At 45.8% G+C, this 19,046-nt stretch overlaps 1 protein-coding gene across 1 annotated transcript; it reads right to left on the bottom strand.

Annotated features, from left to right (window-relative positions):
• Nucleotides 1-2,150: 2,150 nt before the first annotated feature.
• On the bottom strand, nucleotides 2,151-17,914 carry wars2 (tryptophanyl tRNA synthetase 2, mitochondrial; the record flags this gene model as incomplete). The annotated part of the gene is made up of 6 exons (XM_079731193.1): nucleotides 2,151-2,903; nucleotides 4,775-4,893; nucleotides 5,131-5,213; nucleotides 5,960-6,040; nucleotides 8,624-8,887; nucleotides 17,804-17,914. 6 exons carry the CDS (start codon nucleotides 17,912-17,914, stop codon nucleotides 2,455-2,457), a joined length of 1,107 nt encoding a protein of 368 aa, XP_079587319.1. The 3' UTR covers nucleotides 2,151-2,454.
• Between the last annotated feature and the right edge of the window lie 1,132 nt (nucleotides 17,915-19,046).

Genomic DNA, 19,046 nt, shown 5'->3' with positions numbered 1-19,046 from the left:
CGAAAATAAATAATGTATCAAAAAAATCGATGGAAACTAAGAAAATTAATCATGGGGAACATAATAAATGCCATACATTCAAAATTCCGAGGTAATTCAAAATTAATTGAACGAAGAGATGATTGTAAAATGTGGATGCTTTAAAGCGCATGTGCTTGATATCGGATCAGGACAATATGATGGGCCTAATCCATCAAATCTCCTCATTAATCTCGCCTAACATTTCTTCAATTGGCTTCGAGGCCTATGATCCAAGTGTTTGGTTCCGATCACCTCCTGAGTTGTGTTTAGTGGCTCTTGGACCATGCGTAAAACCACACTAGTAAACACACGAGATGGAGATTAAACAGTGGGGTTAAAACACATTTGTTATTTTAACGCAACACTTATATTTAGACGACTCAACAAAAAAGCGCTTGTCTCTACCCACCACGGAGAGGAGGGGGGTTTGGGGGGACTAGGGGACGACGCACGCACTGTTAATATTCAATTAGTACCAGACGCCCTTTGACCCCCAGTGACCCTGGGGAAACTCGAGCATGCCGGGTGGGGCGGGAGGGGGGACATGTGGGACTCGACGAGCCGTAAATGAAGCGTCCGGGATGACGACATTGTCCGGTTGGTTTAACACCCTTTATCCAGCGCAGGAAGCGCGAGGCGGGGGGCGCACGGGGCGACGCAGCACCGCGGCAACTATAGCGCGCCAATACAGATGTGTTTAAGAATATAGGCACATAACTAGAGGCCTATAACGTAAGTCACGGATATAATCATGGGCCAAGCTTTACCTTGGCTGTGGTCAATCTAGTCGAATTAAACGACGCCTCACGGAACAGACATCAGACACAAGACTTTAAGCCTAAACCATTAAATATCATCAACTGTATAAAATACTGTAGGCCTTTGAAATATTAATTATGAACCAGTAAAATAATACAGTCTAAACCACTGCAGTGAACATATAAAATATGATCATCAAATCTTTATTTTGTGTGCGTGGGTGCGTATGCCTATTATTATATATTATATATTTAGGAAACCCACTATAAAGTATATAAAATATAAAGTAATGCCATTATGTGCCAATATGTGTATTAAAGGTGAACTAATTTTTTTATATGAAATACCAACCATAACGCTTAGGGCTATAAAATATGAACTACGAAAATATAAACTTTGGATGTATGAGAGATAAATTGTATTAAATAAAAACCTTAACGTGTACACAAAATCAACCTTTTCATTCTCGTGCCATACCATGTGTAGCTTGTATTTTTTTCATTATTCGACCAAATTTAATAAATATTTCCAACACTTCGTTGAGTCTCAACATGTGCTCTGGATGAAAGTGTTTCTCATGAAGAGACACTAAGAAATACGTTGTCCGTTATAGCTCTGGATCAAAGGTCTACACTTATCCTTCACACGATTTATATTACAAGTTTAAACAAACTTAAACCTATAGGGCTAAGCTTTCTTTTTCATCTGAGAAACACAGACGTTTGAAAGGTTGTTTTGATATTTCAAGCAAAACAAATAAATGCAAAACTAATAGATTACAAGTTCAGTGTAAAGAGAGGAGATGGGATGAATAAAACTGTAAGGACAGTAAAACGCCTGACAAACGCTAAATCGCGACGCGTTAAGAAGAACGTATTTTTCTTCCGTAAGCGGAGTGATTTGAAGGAGCGATCAGGTTGATGGCGCGTTTATGAACCCTGCACAGATCACTGAGTCTCTATTACCTCTCTAAAAGGAGAGATGTGTGTGCATGTGGGCATCCAAATTGCTGAAGACTGACTTTATGTCCCGACAAAAATACGAGATTAATATTTTAAGTGTGTTGTTCTAGGAGTGTGTAACTATTGTATAATAGAACATTAATAAACTAAATGATCAAAGTCAGTGTCGAGCCACCTGCTCGTTAATTGGATGACGTCTGGGCAAGAAAGTGGTCGAGGGGGAGGTCGCCAGCCACCATGTGTGTTATGAGTGTTATGATTTTATCCGAGACGAGTGAGAGTGAGAGAGGTTGAGCCACGGCAAGAAGAGGAATAAAAACGAAGCCAAAAGGTGAACTAGTGAAATAATGAAATAAATATGAATGGTTTAAACAGGCAAAAGCACACAGATGTTTGAATTTAATTAAAGATTTAATTATTTTACGCCAAAGTAAATCAAAATTAAAAAAATGAAATACCAAACACCAGTTTGATAGAACAAAAAAAACCACATAAATCCATATACACATAAATATCCTTTAGGTGTTTGTACATATATATTAACACATCGGGTCTTTCAATACCCATATGGCTTAAAATCCACCTGTTGTGTCAGTGATCAGAGCAGATGATCAATCAAAACGTGAGTAGTGACTGACGATACAGCCCAGCTATATCCATACACACACACACACACCTTGCTAAACACAACTGGGGCACTGAGTTTAAGCACTCAGGAGAAGCCCACCCTTCGCCGGACCTCCATGAGGACGGGGGCCGCCAGCTCCCGGGCCCTCTGCGACCCCTTGGCCAGCACCACCTTGAGGTGACCCCTGTCGGCCCTCAGTCGCTCCATCTCCTCCCTGATTGGCCTGAGCCGCGTCACCACGGCGTCAGCCACGAGCAGCTTGTAGGCCCCCGTGTCCAGACCCCGGGCCTGGGCCAGCGCCTCCTCCACCGTCACCATGGCGACCGCCGCGTGCAGGCTCACCAGGTTGGAGACCCCGGGGCGCGCGGCGGGGTCATAGGTCACCTCGGAGGTGAAGTCTGTGACGGCCCGGCGGATCTTGAGCATGATGTCGTCGGGCGAGTCACTGAGGTGGATGGTGGCCATCGCCTGGGGGTCCGACTTGGACATCTTGGCCGTGGGGTCTCGGAGGGACTTCACCTTACGCGTGGCGCCTGCGGGGACAGGAGGCAGGTTGTTGTTGGTTACCCAGCATGCCTTTCCCCACCGCGCTCTCGCTCAAGGGTTCTGGGTACAATGGGTTCATATCAGGGAAGTTTTGGGGAAAAGGTTTGATAGGAGTTCAGAGAAAAAGGATGCGCAAACATGCGCAATAGCACACACAGACGCACACTATTTTATACACACCAACTAGCACACATCCACATTTAAGACATCACAAACCCACACAGAGCTGTGTTTTCAGACGTCGTGAGGACATCCCTTCCATATTCATTATGGCCGTATCGCTGGGAAACGTGAGGACCGGAGAGTTCTGTAATCAGGGCTGTGGCCACGCATGAGAGGCTGCGTTTTATTCCTCCACGAGACCGAGAATCACACACAATCACAGCGCCTCCACAGGTCCTCATACAGCATGGGAACATGGTGGCCATGTGTGTGTGTGTTCGTGTGTGTGGGCGACTGTTCAGAAATATAAACAGGCAGACACCAAAGAGATGCTAATTTTGAGATCAATACATGTCTGCACGTTAGTGTGCATGTGTTGTGTCCATGCAACAGGAAGGGAATACATTGGGCAACGTTTGTGTGTGTGTGTGTGTGTGTGTGTGTGTGTGTGTGTGTGTGTGTGTGTGTGTGTGTGTGTGTGTGTGTGTGTGTGTGTGTGTGTGTGTGTGTGTGTGTGTGTGTGTGTGTGTGTGTGTGTGTGTGTGTGTGTGTGTGTGTGTGTGTGTGTGTGCGCGCGTCTGTGTGCCAGGTTGCTAGGTGACCCAGGTAACAACGAGAGCTAAAATAGCTTAACAGTGAAGAGTCAACTAACTTTTTATGTGTTTAATGCAAGTGCCGTGTGTGCTATTGGGGCCACCATACTCAAGAATATAATTTTCCAAGTGAGAAATGTTACATTTTGTTCCTGGAAATAAATTCATTCAGGAGATTCCAAGACAGGTTTTAGATGCTGCAGCATAAAGCATATATATTGATGAAATATTTATTAACTTTCAAATAATATTTTTGAATTGTAAAATCTGCTCCCTACTTACATGTTAAGATTAATATTTTGTTTATTTTTTCATGTATTTAATATATTTCTTTATATTTCTCAGTAGGGGCCGTGGCTCAGGGAATAGGTGTGTATATATTACTCAGTAGGGGAGTGGCTCAGGAAACAGGTGTGTTTATAGAGTGGCGAAGTCACGCCCCTTCCGGTAGAGCCCATGGGACCTATGAGATCGAAAAATATGAATGGGTTTCAATGGAGAGAAAGTAATTATCTTCTGGTCCCAGTCTTTATATGCCCCGGTTTACACATATGTTGTTTGTGGATTCAAATGATAATTTTTCATGCTGAGAGTTTGACCGTTTATTGTGCAATTGTTCAGTTAAAGGCTGTAAAGAAAACACAATGAGAAAGTCTACATGTCTCGTATGTGACGTCACGCTCCCTGCGACTGGCGTGGACAAGACAATCTCCCCATCGGCATAATTGAAACTCTCTACATGCCCCAACTTATAATGGTTTTCACCTCTTTCGATGCTTTTATCCTCCCCTTGGAAAAAACCTAACATTATCAAACTTCTTCACGAAAATGTTTAGTTTTCTTTGCATGAAAAATTATCATTTAAATCCACAAACAACATATGTGTAATCCGGGGCATATAAAGACTGGGACCCGAAAATAATTACTTTCTCTCCATTGAAACCCATTCATATTTTTTGATCTCATAGGTCCCATGGGCTCTACCGGAAGGGGCGTGACTTCGCCACTCTGTATTACTCAGTAGGGGGCGTGGCTTGCGGAACAGTTGTGTATATATTACTGAGTAGGAGGCGTGGCTCGGGAAACAGGTGAGTATATATTACTGAGTAGGGGGCGTGGCTCGGGGAACAGGTCTCCGTAGCGGTTGTTGAAGATGCGGGCCACATCTTGAGCCAGCTCCAGGTGCTGAACCTGGTCCTCTCCCACCGGGACATGGGTGGACCTGTATATGAACACATGCACAAACACACACACACAAACACATTTTTGGTTTAAATACAATTATTATAAACATGATACTCTGACAAAAATGCTTTATTTATCTGATAATTATCTGATTATACAATGCCTCATGATTCGTGGCCATGAGGTCACATCCATTCACTGCTATCACACGCAGATGGTGGATGGGTTACAGCAATGAGTAGGACATAGTTACATGTGCACACGCAGAACTCACCTATAGAGCAGGATATCAGCAGCCTGCAGCACAGGGTAGGTGAACAGACCGACACTGCCCTCCCCCTTCTGTTTACTCTTCATCTGAGGAAGAGGAGGGAGGACGGCAGGACGACCATGAGATCAAGAGCAAGAGGGAGAGAGAGAGAGTGAGGCAGAGAGAGAGGCAGAGACAGAGAGAGGCAGAGAGACAGAGAGAGGCAGATAGATAAAGAGAGTCAAGATTGTATTGTATTTTTGACCATTTTATTTATTTCATATTATTGCATTACTTTTCCATCTTTACTTTTCGTTGTTGTATTACAATATATATACTGTTATGTAGTGATATGCATTTCTGAATATGTGACAGCAATATGTAACACGCCTTTGTTGATGTTTTTTAAGGTTATTTCGGTTTCAAATGTTTAATGATGTGATAAATAGTGTTTATAGAGGTTTAATATTTTTTCGAGAAACATTAAACAAATAAACATAAAAACAACAATAATTGTATTCAATCTAATAACCTCCCAAACCTAACCGGACATGGATTGTCTCCCAGTCTTTCGGTTGAATAATTATAATGAGGGCTCTGCCTGTATTAAAAAAACATGTTGTCATTATCAAGAGCAGCTGGTCTACTGGATCGAACACCTCCAAGTGGCTCAAGGCGGATCCGGCTGATCGAGCATATAGCAGAATAATAATACTACTGACTGGAAGTGGTAGGGGAGGAGGAGGGAGTGATAGAGGGAGATGGAGTAAGAAGGGGCTGAGGAGCATGAAGGGGTGGGGGGGGGAGTAAGGGAGAGAAGGAGGAGAAGGAGATAAGAGGAGTTCTACTTTACCTTCCACTGGGGGAGGTGTCTTAGGCGGGGCATGGTGGTGAGGCAGGAGAGGATCCAGGACAGCTCAGCATGCTCCGATACCTAACACAAGCACACCCAAACACATGATGGACTACATTAGGGCCAGTTAAACCAGTAATAACACCTTAAATCAAAAACATAAAGAAAACAAGAGCCAGTTTATCAGGGTTTCAAAGAACAAGCCTGGAGGGCAGATATTTCCTCTCCTTCTTGAGCAGGATTGACTCCCCAGCGCCCCACAGTGGCAGTGGTGGGTACTGCTGCTCTAACACACAGCTGAAGGGGAGTCTGCTACAGGTAAACCTATAGGTGAGTCTCTCAGGAGCAGCTCTATGTGTCTGTGTGTGTGTGTGTGTGTGTGTCTGTCTGTGTGTAAAAGAGACTGTCAGTGAGAGACGTAGACTATTAAAATTCCATTCCCCCCTAAAAAACGTCTCTACCATTAAAAATCTTCATACGTTTATGAGTGCTGGCGATACAACGCTCTCGCCACTTTGAAAGCATTCTGGGAAGAGGATGATGTAACCATCAGCTAAAGCAGACATGAAAGCAGGCTGTGAGAGAAACAAAGAGAGAGGATGGACAGATGTGAGAGAAAGAGAGATTTGTTGAGCAGACACTAGGCCAGGAGGATGCTGTAGTTTAACTCACTTATAATGCAGACACCAATGCTCACGTGAATACATTGAATTTACTGTTAGGTTTAGAAGAGGGCCTTATGCCAATAATAGCAGAAACAAATCAACACATTTTGATATTGGTGAGCAGAGAGCCTCACACTGACGCTGCAGAGCAGAATATGGATCACGTTGATATACTCTTGTGGCTCACAATCTGTTACATTCTGTCAAATTTAAGTCAGAAAGCCATGAAAAGGCCGGTCCTGTAGGGTGTGTTCAGCGTCGTTTGGATTCTCTCAGGCTTGTGAGTATCGAGCCAAGTAGTCCCTATAAAACCGCTGCCGAACATCTGGTTCTGGACATCCAGAACCTTCACATCTCCAACACTGAGAGATGTCAAGATGTGCACGGATAAAAACGCACACACACACACACACACACACACACACACACACGCACACACACACACACACACACACACACACACACACACACACACACACACACAGTGTGTGCTTGTAAGCAGTTCATCCACTTGAATCCACCTTATGTGTGCGCACACGCAACCATATAGATTGAAGACACACACCTTCCCAAACACACATTTCCACAGGCATGCATGTGCGTGGTCTGTTGATGGGACACACGCAGACTGACGAGCACAGACCAGCGCTTCACGTTCAAAGCTCTGTGTCAACTGCAGGCTGTTTTCTTTGGTCCGCTGACATATTTATCCGCTAGGAGGTCCTCACACTGGCAACGCAAACCACTGAAACATGCATATGTGTGTGCGCGTGTGTGCCTACCTTTATAAAGGTATGTGTGTATAGGCGTGTGCCTATGTATGTAAATGTGTGTGTGTGTGTGCTGTATGTGCCTGTGTGTGCGTGTGTGTGTGTGTGTGTGTGTGTGTGTGTGTGTGTGTGTGTGTGTGTGTGTGTGTGTGTGTGTGTGTGTTTGTGTGGGTGCGCCTATATGTGTGTGGGTGTGCTTGTGTGAGTGCGTGGGTGTTTTCAGTCCGCACCAAACACACACGTGTGCTGTCTATCCATTCTGGAACAGTGAAAGAATTATTGTAATTCACGCCTTCCCCATTTTACGTTATCATTTGAAGAAACCTAAGCTTTGTCCTTCCGAACGGCAACGCAATGCTGGTGTTTTTTATATTCATCCGCTTTGGAGAGGGTTCTCAAATCAATCCGCGGTCAGGGGTGGAAAAAGTGGGATTAGTGTCGACGGAGTGCCAGAAAACTTAGGGGGAAAAAAGTGTGGACACGCCGTGACTCAGCGCGGGGGTCTGGTCAACACCGCGGAGCCGCTGGCGAGAAAACAAACACCCGAGAAGACCGCTGAAGGCGGCGACTGTCCTGATGACATGTTTGGAGACAAACCAAAAGGTGTTTTCATCACTACACATCCACATGTGCAGAGAGACGAACACGCGCACACACCACAAGGTTGAATAGAAACATCCATCCAAGGTAGTCCATGGATTAGTAGCGATCATGTTGATTACTGATTTTTTTACAAACCTAGGTTTTAGCAGTACATTTTACCTAATAATGCAGCTTCAGGTTAAACCCTCACTGGTGCAGTCCTGTGGTTCTTCTATATGTAAACTATAGGTGAGTCTCTCAGCAGCAGTAGTGTTGGTCTGTGTGTCTGTGTGTAATTTTGTTTTTCAATATAAAATAAAAAAATAAAAGGGTGGACTGTTAGGGTTATCTTTAACCCTATATATAAATCAAATGATATGCGGCTCCAACACATCCATACCTCAGCACCAACACATCCATACCTCAGCACCACCACATCCATACCACAGCACCAACACATCCATACCTCAGCACCAACACATCCATACCTCAGCACCAACACATCCATACCTCAGCTCACATCCATACCTCAGATCCAACACATCCATGCACCCATCCCTCCCTTCCTCCCTCAAAACCTCCCTCTTCTGTCCATCCCTCCACCACCCCTCAATCCCTCCATTCCCCTCCTCCCCTCCTCCGCCCACCTGGGACTGCTGGAACAGGATGGATCTCTGGGGGTCAATGCCACAGGCCAGCAGGCAGGCGGCCATGTCCAGGATGTTGAGGCTGAGCTGGGCCGGGTCCTGGGGCTGGGTGATGGAGTGCAGGTCCACGATGCTGTACAGCACTGAGGGGTAGCGGTCCTGCAGGGACACCCAGGTCTCAAGGGCCCCCAGGTAGTTCCCCAGGTGGGGCACACCGGTGGGCTGGATCCCAGAGAACACCCGGCCCCCTGCTGGAGGATCCACCTGCAGAGAGAGACAGAGAGACAGAGACACAGAGACATAGAAAGAGAGACAGAGACAGAGAGACAGAGACATAGAAAGAGAGACAGACAGACAAAGACATAGAGACAGACAGAGACAGAGAGACAGAGACAGAGAGACATAGAGAGAGACAGAGAGACATAGAGAGAGAGACATAGAGAGACAGAGACAGAGAGACAGAGACAGAGAGACATAGAGAGAGACAGAGACAGAGAGAGAGCGAGCTGTTATTGTACCCCTCCACAACACAGCTAGATCCCCCCAGGATCCACTTAAACAATCAGCCTGAACACAAGGCCTGTATCTGGGCCAGAGAAACCAGGAACACGAGGAAGTGGCATGCAAAGAGAGAGTGAGCGAGGGGGGTCTGGACTCCAGGATACCTGCCATATCAGCAACAGCACTAACAAGATCGGGGTTTTACTGGCTCAGCACTTGTGATACTTGACTGGGTCAGAACTCCCACAGCTGTAGGCAGGACTCCACCCTCCTCACATCTGAGTGCCTGGGTCAATATTGTGGTTCTCTCTTGGGCGCTGGGTCGGGCCACGGTGATCCGGTTTCCCCAGGCACACAGGGAGAGAACTGGATCAGACCAGTTGTGAACCGGATCAGACCACAACACTGGGTTCTGGTCGGGTCTGACCGGTCGCCTGTGGATGTCCACAGGACCCTGCGAAGGAGTGCTGGTAAAGAGGAACCTGGAGCAGGGAGGGGATGTCAAGGCAGGCCCCCTAGGTAGGCTGGGGATGCAGGGGATCAAATGCGGTACCTTTTAATGGAACTCTAGCGTGGAACATCGTGTAGCGTAGCATAGCTCGCTAGTGGAAAAACGGTATTGACATGGCAACGCGTTGGGAAACATTAGACAACGGCGTGTAACATGGAGTGAAAGCCGGCATGGCTCTCCTTGTCGGTTTCCTGATACGAAAACCTTTAAAACCAGGTCAAGACTCTAACACAACATGCTGGGGAGATTTCAATTGCAAATATTTTCTAATAAACCCCCCTACCACTGCCTGGGGGGGGGGGGGGGGGAATTTGTGTTCCCTAGTCCACACGGAAAAGCCTTCACAACCGATGAGACCAGAGCGAGACTTCCTGAGGATATGGTGGTCCGTGTACCGCTGAGAGAGGGCCTGACAGCACACCCACCCAGCTTCACGTTTGATTGGACATGAGGCCCGCCGACGCACAGCATTCTGGGAGCGCCAGAGTTAGAGAGGGGTAAATGAGAGATATGAAGAAGGGCGAATAGAGCGAATGGGCTAACAAAACAGAGACAAACAGAAAGAAATATGTAGAGGTAGAGCAGAGAGGGAAAGAGAGATAAAGAAATAAGTAAGACAGAGAATAAGAGAAATAATTAGGCAGACCTAGAGCAGAGGTTAAAAGAGAGAGAGAGATAAACATGTAGAGCGGGGTAAAGGGAGAGAGGTAAAGTGAGAGAGAGAGAAATTAGTATTTTTAGAGAGAGGTGGAAGAAGAAAGGTAGACAAGGTGAAAACGAGAGGGGTAGAGAAGTAGAGAGAGCGGACAGACAGGAAGTCGGTATGGTGTCGTTACTAAGGGGGTAATTGCAGTGGAGGGAGCCTTCGCTGCCGAGGGCCTCTAAAGAGGTGTCAGGACTCATTTGGGCTCTGGATAATGTGTGTTCTCACCCAGAGCTGACACCACGAACCCATGTTCCCCCTCAGCGCCCCCTGACTCCCACCCAAGGGACAGGTCATTACCACGCAGACATGCTAATGGTGTCATTTGAACCAATCAGCCTTCAAAGAAAGAGTCAGCGCCGACATTAACTAGCCGCTGGGCTAACTAGCTGCCGGACTAACAGGGTATGGCTGTAGCAGTGGTCTGCTACAGTATGTTCTGCTTCTGACCGGGGAAATGCTTGAATGAGGCATTAGTTATGTTTCAGAAGATGAGAGACAAATTAATAGTCGGCATTCGTAAAGCTACTTGAGCTAATTGGGCTAATACCTCCATATGTTTACATTAAAAAGCTCATAGAGCTGAGGCATCGTTAGGGCAAAAAGATTTCCAATCCCATGGCCATGGGTGGACTGCAGTTCACGAACAGTTCATCACGACTGCTTACCTTCACCTCCCTATATAGCGATTTATTTTTGTATTTTTGAGTTTCCATCACTAACTGTTATCTTAGTCTGTGTCTTGTTGATGGTGTGTTTGTTAATACCTGGCTGCATCCTAATCGCCCCTGGTGGGATAAATAAATTTGACGACGTCTTTAAATTTCCCCTTTAGAGCTTTGTCTAGATATGTTAAGGGTGTTACAGGCACCATTGAAGCGACAGACTGCTGGACGATGCATATTCTATTGTAGGTAGGATGAGCATTGGGTAAGCGATTGTATTTCTATACATGTCATTAAGGAGCAAGTAGGGTTTGGGGGGGGGGGCATCTCCCTCAAGGATGCCTACATATAGGCCAGTCGAACCCAGAACCTTTCAGCTGGGAGTCAAACACCCTAACTGTTGGCCTTTCCTGGCTAGGATAGATCGAGTCGTTAACCAGTGACGGCTCACTGCTCCGGGTGCACCACGCATACACCTCATGTCATCTCTCCATCACCATCCCTCCCCTACCTTCCCTCATCCCGCACCCGGACGCTGGCTGATGACATGCACCGGGGCAGCGAGGCGGGAACGCTGGGTGTTCTCGCTTGTGTTCTACTCTCGACAGTTGCAACGCCGCCGTAGCCCAGCGAGGTGCAGAAAGCCGTCTGCATCCACGTCTGGCCACATGGCGGACGCATTACGCTCCATGTGTGTGTGACATTAACACCCAGCACTACAAGGTTACACACACTCAGAGGCCGTGTTTTCATACCAGTCAACCCTTTCCGGGAATGTGTGTTCCTGTGTCTGCACGTGTACGTGTGTGTTTTTGTGCTTGTGTGTGCGTGTCGTGACAGCTCCTATTAGTGGATGGGAGAGATTGGCACAGCAATTCAACGACACCACATCCAACCCAGTGCTGCAGTTTGACTGCTCCTATAACTCCCTCTCTCTACAACCCATGTTACTATCATCAAGTACATTATGAAGTGAAAGCGCACAATAGACTGCTCAGTGAATTACCTTCCCTGGGATATGTCATAAATTCTCATTTAAAATCTTCTTTTGAGTGGATATTTTATTTGTCTGAACACATTATCCGTTATTCCAGCCAACTGGCCATAAAAAAAAACAACTGTAATAATGAGGTTTACATCCAGCAGACATTTTCCTACATTAAGCCACCGCGCTGAATCCAACAGCCTCACATCGCAGCGGTCTGGTCTCCGAAAGGGAAAACAATGGTCGCCAGGGAAACAAGTCACGCTAAACGTTCTTCTCTTGGACTCCAAGTCAAGTTTCCACTAAAACCCCAAAATCCCAGCCAAGATCCAAACTACAACTTGTTCCCCCTCCCCTTTCCACCCTGACTAGACTTCCTGCCCTTCCCTCCATCCCGACGACAGGTCAATCAAAATCCAGGATCCATATATTTCTCGTCATCACGAGATGTCACTCGAGGGAACGCGGCGCTAAGCATCGTGGGTAAAGAGCGGAGACACAGGGGTCCTGGTCTTCTCACCGGCTCCTACCCCGGGATCCCAGTGCGTCTGGGTGTCCGTCCTCCCGCCAGCCTCTGCCTCATTAATCATCGTCCGCATGGTTTTGGTTGGGCTACGACTTGTGAAACAGCACATTTCTCTTCTCCAGGCAGTTTCTGGACCGCTTCCCCGGCCTCATAGATCATATCTGACCCCAGGGGGGAGGGGGGGGCCCAGAGCGGCCCACTGACATCCCTCTCACCGAGGAGGGGCTGGTAGGGACCACGAGGGGCCCGGAGTACCGCCGGGGCTCCTCGCTGGGTCCATCTCAACACTACTCCTCACCCATTCAGGGGCAGCCGGCCGCTCGGCTCATTAGCCCCCGTCGCAGAGGGTCAAGGGTTGTCGGGGAGGAAGGGGTGCCGCTGGTCGGGTTGAACCCGTCCTTGGAAGCCCAGCGGTGGGCCTCGGGATTAAGGACGGTCCCTGTTACCCTGGTTCCGTCCGCCCGGCCCCGGGGTTCTCTCTCCCCTCTCTTAACCCCCCGCCAGGCTCAACACACTGGGCTCAGTGTCCGGCTCCTGCCCAGGTCTCCCCAGCGAGCTCCGCCATCATCAGAACCAGAACACGGAGACTCTCCTCAGAACATAGCCCTCCTCCTCCTCCTCCTCCTCCTCCTCCTCCTCCTCCTCCCCCGACCTGGGACCTGTTAGTGGTCCCAACGACAGAGCTCCTTTCACTGTGCAATCAGGGCAAACATGGCTTTAAGGGCTAACAGAGCTTACGGGGCTAACGGAGCTAACAGGTTCAACAGCATCCAGGCTCCACAAAGAACCAGAGAGCGCCGCGTGCGTGTGTTTGTCTAGGCACTATCAGAATACACACAGCTTGAGACAAAGTGTGAATGACTGCCGAAAAGAAAGCACACACACACACAAATCACACACGCGTGCAATCACACACATGAGCAGGAGTGATGGATGTTAGAAGAGGGAGAAAAGAAAAGCAAAGAGAAAGGAAATATGGAGGGATGTGGGGTACGGTAGAGAGGATGGAGCCCAGAAGCGTTGGGCAAGACTTTCTCTTCTTCTTCTTCTTCTTCTTCATTTATTTTCTTCTCCCAGAGCAGTGTGTCGGGGTGGGGGGGTGCAGGGGTCGGGGGAGCGTTTGATTAAATCTGTGGCTGACGTGTTGGACAGGTGAGATTGATGAGGTTCCTCCGAGTGCCCCGTGGTGCGTCGCGCGGAACAGAGCGCTGCAGTGTGGCAGAGCGGGGGCCCCAAGGCCCGGCGTGCGCCACGGGGGCCTGCTGCTGATTAATGGCACTAGAGGCCCTTCAGAACCAGTGCTCGCCCCCCCCCCCCAGTGCAGGGCCCAGCCCGACGGCCCTCCAAAAATAACCGGGTGTGGAGGCTGGGCCCCGGGGCCCGACGGCAGTGGGGCCCCCCCCGGCTCAGAGGAGCGCGTGCTGGGCCCTCGGTGGAAAGAAGAAACACATGATGCCAGTGCTAAGTCTTTACCGTCACCAGGGCTGCGTTTACACACGCAGAAAACATGGAGAATGTATGGATCACACTTTCTACAAACATGCCCTGCTGGTCATGCATCTTTGGGAGGGTGAAAAGAAAAAAAGGAAAATGAAATCCTCGACAGTCGACTTGACAGGTTCTCCCAGATGGGAAAACTTTCAATTTACACAAGTGGTGTTTTAAAAATACATAAACGTTGGTACAGCAGACATCACACTGTTCTGCAGAGAACCGGGCCGTCGTGGTTGGTTCTCCATGACCCCACGTGCACGCCTTGACCCCATGCACGTGGAGAGGTGAAGAAGAATACCTCCACGTAGCCTAATATTAATGTGACTACAGTGTAAACACATTCACGGCAAAACCGATTCCTCCTCATCCCTCAACGTCCGCAGTACGTATAATATACAATACATACATTCATATATTCATATGAAGTCAAAGCCGCTGCTCTTATTCTGCGTTGAGGTGTTGCTTTTCTCCCCACCTCACAGACGGGAAACGCATGAATATAATATATTAATGGTTAAAGCAATACGCCCCTGAAAAAAACACATTAAAGTCCCCTCACAGCAGAAATAGCCAGCTCACACTTCATAAATTTATAAATCTGTAATTACGGTAACTCGCGGGCTGAGGAGCCCGCGAGAAACACTCTCCCCGAGAAGGAGATCATTTCCTCAGCTCCTGCCGACCACCAGATCGACGCCAACCAGCGGCTCGCTTTAATTAAAATCCTTGAAACCGTTGTGAAGGGCGCTTGGTTGTGAGCTGTGTTGTAGTTAGTGTTGAGGGGGACGCGTTACAGTAATATACAGCTTTTAGCTCTTATGAATTAATAGATAAGGCTTTGCTAATTCAATTTTGATAATTGTTGTTGTAGTTTGATGGTCAATTCTGTTTGGTAAAAGTAATGCAGTGATAATATGTATACTACCAAGTTTCTTTAAACCCAAAGTAATATTGTAATGTATCTTGTACTTTATAATGGCAGTTAGCTTCCAATTGAATATGAAACTCCACACTGCACTCAAGTTCCCAGACGTGAGTTGGACTTCTACATGCATAGCTACATACGTACCTGCGTACCTATGCACACGCCCCCCGTAACCATGTTTATTAGCCTAAGACAAACAAATACGTGATATAAGGGATCAGAACATGTCTGACAGCAGGTTAGGCGTCAAAGTGAGGTATGGAAGCAACAAGGGGTGAGGACTGCTGTGCTAACCAGAAGGAGGTGGAGAGAATTTGTGGACGACACACACGCACACGCACATACACACACACACACACACACACACACACACACACACACACACAGTTCCAGCTCACTCCCAAGAGAGATGTAATGGTTTTAACTGACACCCGACACAAGGCCGGGGAGAAGACAGAGGAAAATTAGCCACCACTTCCTGTATCCTGGAATGCAGGGCTGAGATGACTGATATCAGCCATTAAGAAGACCACGGGCGTGCGAGGCAGGCAGAGAGGAGGGGAGAGTGAGAGTGAGAGAGTTTTGGTTTAAAGGACGTGTTTCTTTTTCTATGTGTATTGAAAGGCGCATAGAAAACATTAAGTTACCATTATTAACGTCAATATTTGTATTGGGGTTTGACAACGTTTCACACATGTATGCACACACACACACACACACACACACACACACCTGTGGTGACGTGCATTACAGCTGGCGGTGAACATTTTTGAAAGGTTTGAAAACAAATGAAAAGTAACACTTAATTTAGGATATTATTACAGGTAATGTAGCCTCCATGTACACACACACACACACACACACACACACACACACACACACACACACACACACACACACACACACACACACACACACACACACACACACACACACACACTCCAGACCTAAACAAAACACAGACAGCCATGCACGGTGGTGTGTTCACATTCAATCCCCGTGCACCCAACAGCTCATCCATCACCCAGAGGGGGGTGATGGATTTACCTTTTCTCAGTCGCTTTTGTACATTTTTCGAAACATCCTCAACATTTGCAAAACAGTAAATGCATTTCTCAAAACAATTCGTACAAATAGCAAAACACCATGGATTACCTGCAAAAGCCAGTCTCTTGCTCAAAATCCTTAGTTCATCTCTCATAAGTAAATATCTGTGTCAATGAACATGTCCTTGTGTCATTTTGTACGGATAAGACAGTCAAATTGCCTAGTTATGTTGTCAATATAACAGTGTACTCTGGTTGGAAAATCTGTTTGAAGACAATTATTGTAAATTGTAAGTTACACCTGTAACCTGTAAGTGTATGTGGGAGATTGATTGTAAGAGACTGGAGAAGATTCACATTTAATTTGTTGACAGACCATGTCATTGCCAGAAATGTGAACATAGGACAATCTCCTTAGGGTAAACTATGCATTGCTGTAAGAATTACAGTGAAGTCTACACCTTCTGACGTTCCTGTCTGTTGGGCCATAAATTCTCATTCTCACGCAGCCTCACTCCTCTTCCTCTTCTTCTTTTCTCTAGCTGTTGATGCCGCCAATTCCTTGTCCTTCCATTGTCAGACAATGTAACATTGTGTTGTGCTCCAGCTATATATATTCTTGCCAGTTCATGGTTCGTGAGATGCACCTTTGAGCTATTTCAGTAAACTGGTTGATCATTGGTTGATCTAACACACACATTTCACTTCTTTAGAGAAAGTCAAGATTCACCTGGTAGCAATTTACCATTTCAGGACAGATTTAGAAAAAAGGTCTAATGGAAATGCATAGAAATATGCTTGACATATTATGACAACTTGTTCAACCATTTTGCATCTAAAGACTTATGCAATGAACTAATGCCTAAATGTTTTGGGGGTGGTGAGACTATTCAATAGAGACCCATTACAATACATTATGATCAACATGACATAAGCAATTGATAATGTAGGAAAGAGCAGAGAATTGTACATAATCATTTGCATGAATGTACCAAAGCATTTGCAACTTGTTCAACGATATTAGAAACTGCTTCTATGATGTGCACAAGTGACACAATGATGTGAAGATTGAACAGGTAATTTTGAGAATTTCAATTCTGATCTGAGAAATGTACTAAAGCGACTAAGAAAAACTGTAAAATGACAGACAAGACCTTCCAATAGGTAACATGCTAGTTATTCTAACGTATATCTGGGACATCTGTTGTCAAGGTAACCATTAGCTTAAGAGTTGTTATGGACACTGAACCACCAATCAGAGAGCCTGGCTTACGTGGCCTGTTTACAATAGAACAGGATATTAATACGGGAAGAAGCAAATGTGGTAATGTATTGTTACAGTAATAGTAATAGTGACGATAGAATCGTTTACGATTTATTTTATTGTAGTTATTGTAGAAAAACTTTTTAGGAATATTTGTTCAGTTAAAACATATTTAATTGACATTATGAAAAAATCATCCGGTTATCACTATATATATTTATATTGTAAATGTAACATTTAAAAGAAACAATTAGTGGAGTAGTATAAATGTTATAAAAAGCAAACCAAGAGAATCAACCAAAACAGCGTCTAATGTAAACAAAATGTCGACATCATGTATACGTCTATAGTCATTTATATCCATTATTCCACCACGTCAACATAATTGATAAATCAACCAATCAATGATTGCGCACACAATCTTAATCAGCCCCACAGCTTTGACAGTCTTACAGTAAGCCAATATCTATCAGACACTCACTACCCTTTAGGTTAATGCTTTCCCTGGACTGTGTCACATTTACACAATTTGGGCCTTAAAATCAAAATCTCTCATCTACCTTATTCTCAGTGCATGGTGCAGAGCACAGCAGTCTTTTAGGAGAAGAACACTTTCGATTCTGAAGGAATCTGAGGAAGAGACTCGCGTTCCTGCGGATGGGCCGCGCCATCTTGAATAGTGACGTCATTAAGGCACTACAGTGGCTGGGAAAGACCGAAAAGGACAAGTGGAATATAAATACAGAAAAACGAACTATATATAAACAATGCGCAATAAATACTGTAAAACCACACTGTTTTCACCTTTTTTAAAAAATGTAAAAGTTAATGAACCATTACCCAGTTGCGGTAGACAAGATTAAAGATGCATGCTACACTCGTTCTGACTATCGATTAAAATAATATTACGGTAATAAAATGATAGTAATAATTTTGAATAATTCCACTGTAAACAGTCATACATGGACAGTTTTTTCTGCCTATATAGGGCCCCTTATGTTCTCCTTTATCTCGTTTATCTGTACAGTCTCGTTATTATTAATATGGTAGCGGTGAAGGAGCTGAGGCGTACTTATATTGCTAGTCCTTTTTTTATGTAACATTTAAAATATGTATTACATATATTATCAAGGTAATTTTCATTTTGCATGTTTAACAATGCAAAACCAAGGAATCACTGCTATAAACGTGTACATGATCAGAAAAAAATTGTATACAACTGCAATCAGATATTCCCCCGACATTACCCTCTATAATTATTGTGCACTGTGTGTGCACGTGAAGAACAAAGAGCAATGCATATGCACCTCTACCTGTAGGCTACAGCAAGACATGGTTTCCTCTCAGTCTAGGATGACCACAGAGCAAATTTATTAATATATAATGAATAAATAGGGCAGGACAGGTAGGATTACAGTGGGTTGGGGCAAAACCAGAGTAAAACCAGACTGGCTCAACAATCTGCCCCCCCCCCCCCCCCCCCCCCCCCCCCCCACCCCGGTTACCTCTCTCTCACACACACACACACACACACACACACACACACACACACACACACACACACACACACACACACTCCCAGCTGGTTGTGTTTGGGGCAGGGATGTATTATTCCAATATTCATGATGTTTCAAGGCTCCGAGCGATGCTGAAAAAAAAACTTTCTCACGCCAGTGAGAGAAAGACCGTTAAGGGGAGAGTTTATTGTAGGAAAACCCTGACGCCACGCTTTTAGAGCCCTTTTATTGTAGTCTTTTAACCTTTACTAGGTCACCAAGCTGTAGAGGTGATTGAACTGTGCGT

Source organism: Pollachius pollachius (genome assembly GCF_949987615.1).
Source record: "Pollachius pollachius genome assembly, chromosome: 3".
Lineage (NCBI taxonomy): Eukaryota > Metazoa > Chordata > Actinopteri > Gadiformes > Gadidae > Pollachius > Pollachius pollachius.
Note: the sequence above shows the minus strand (reverse complement) of the source record. Positions and strands in the feature narration are given on the sequence as shown.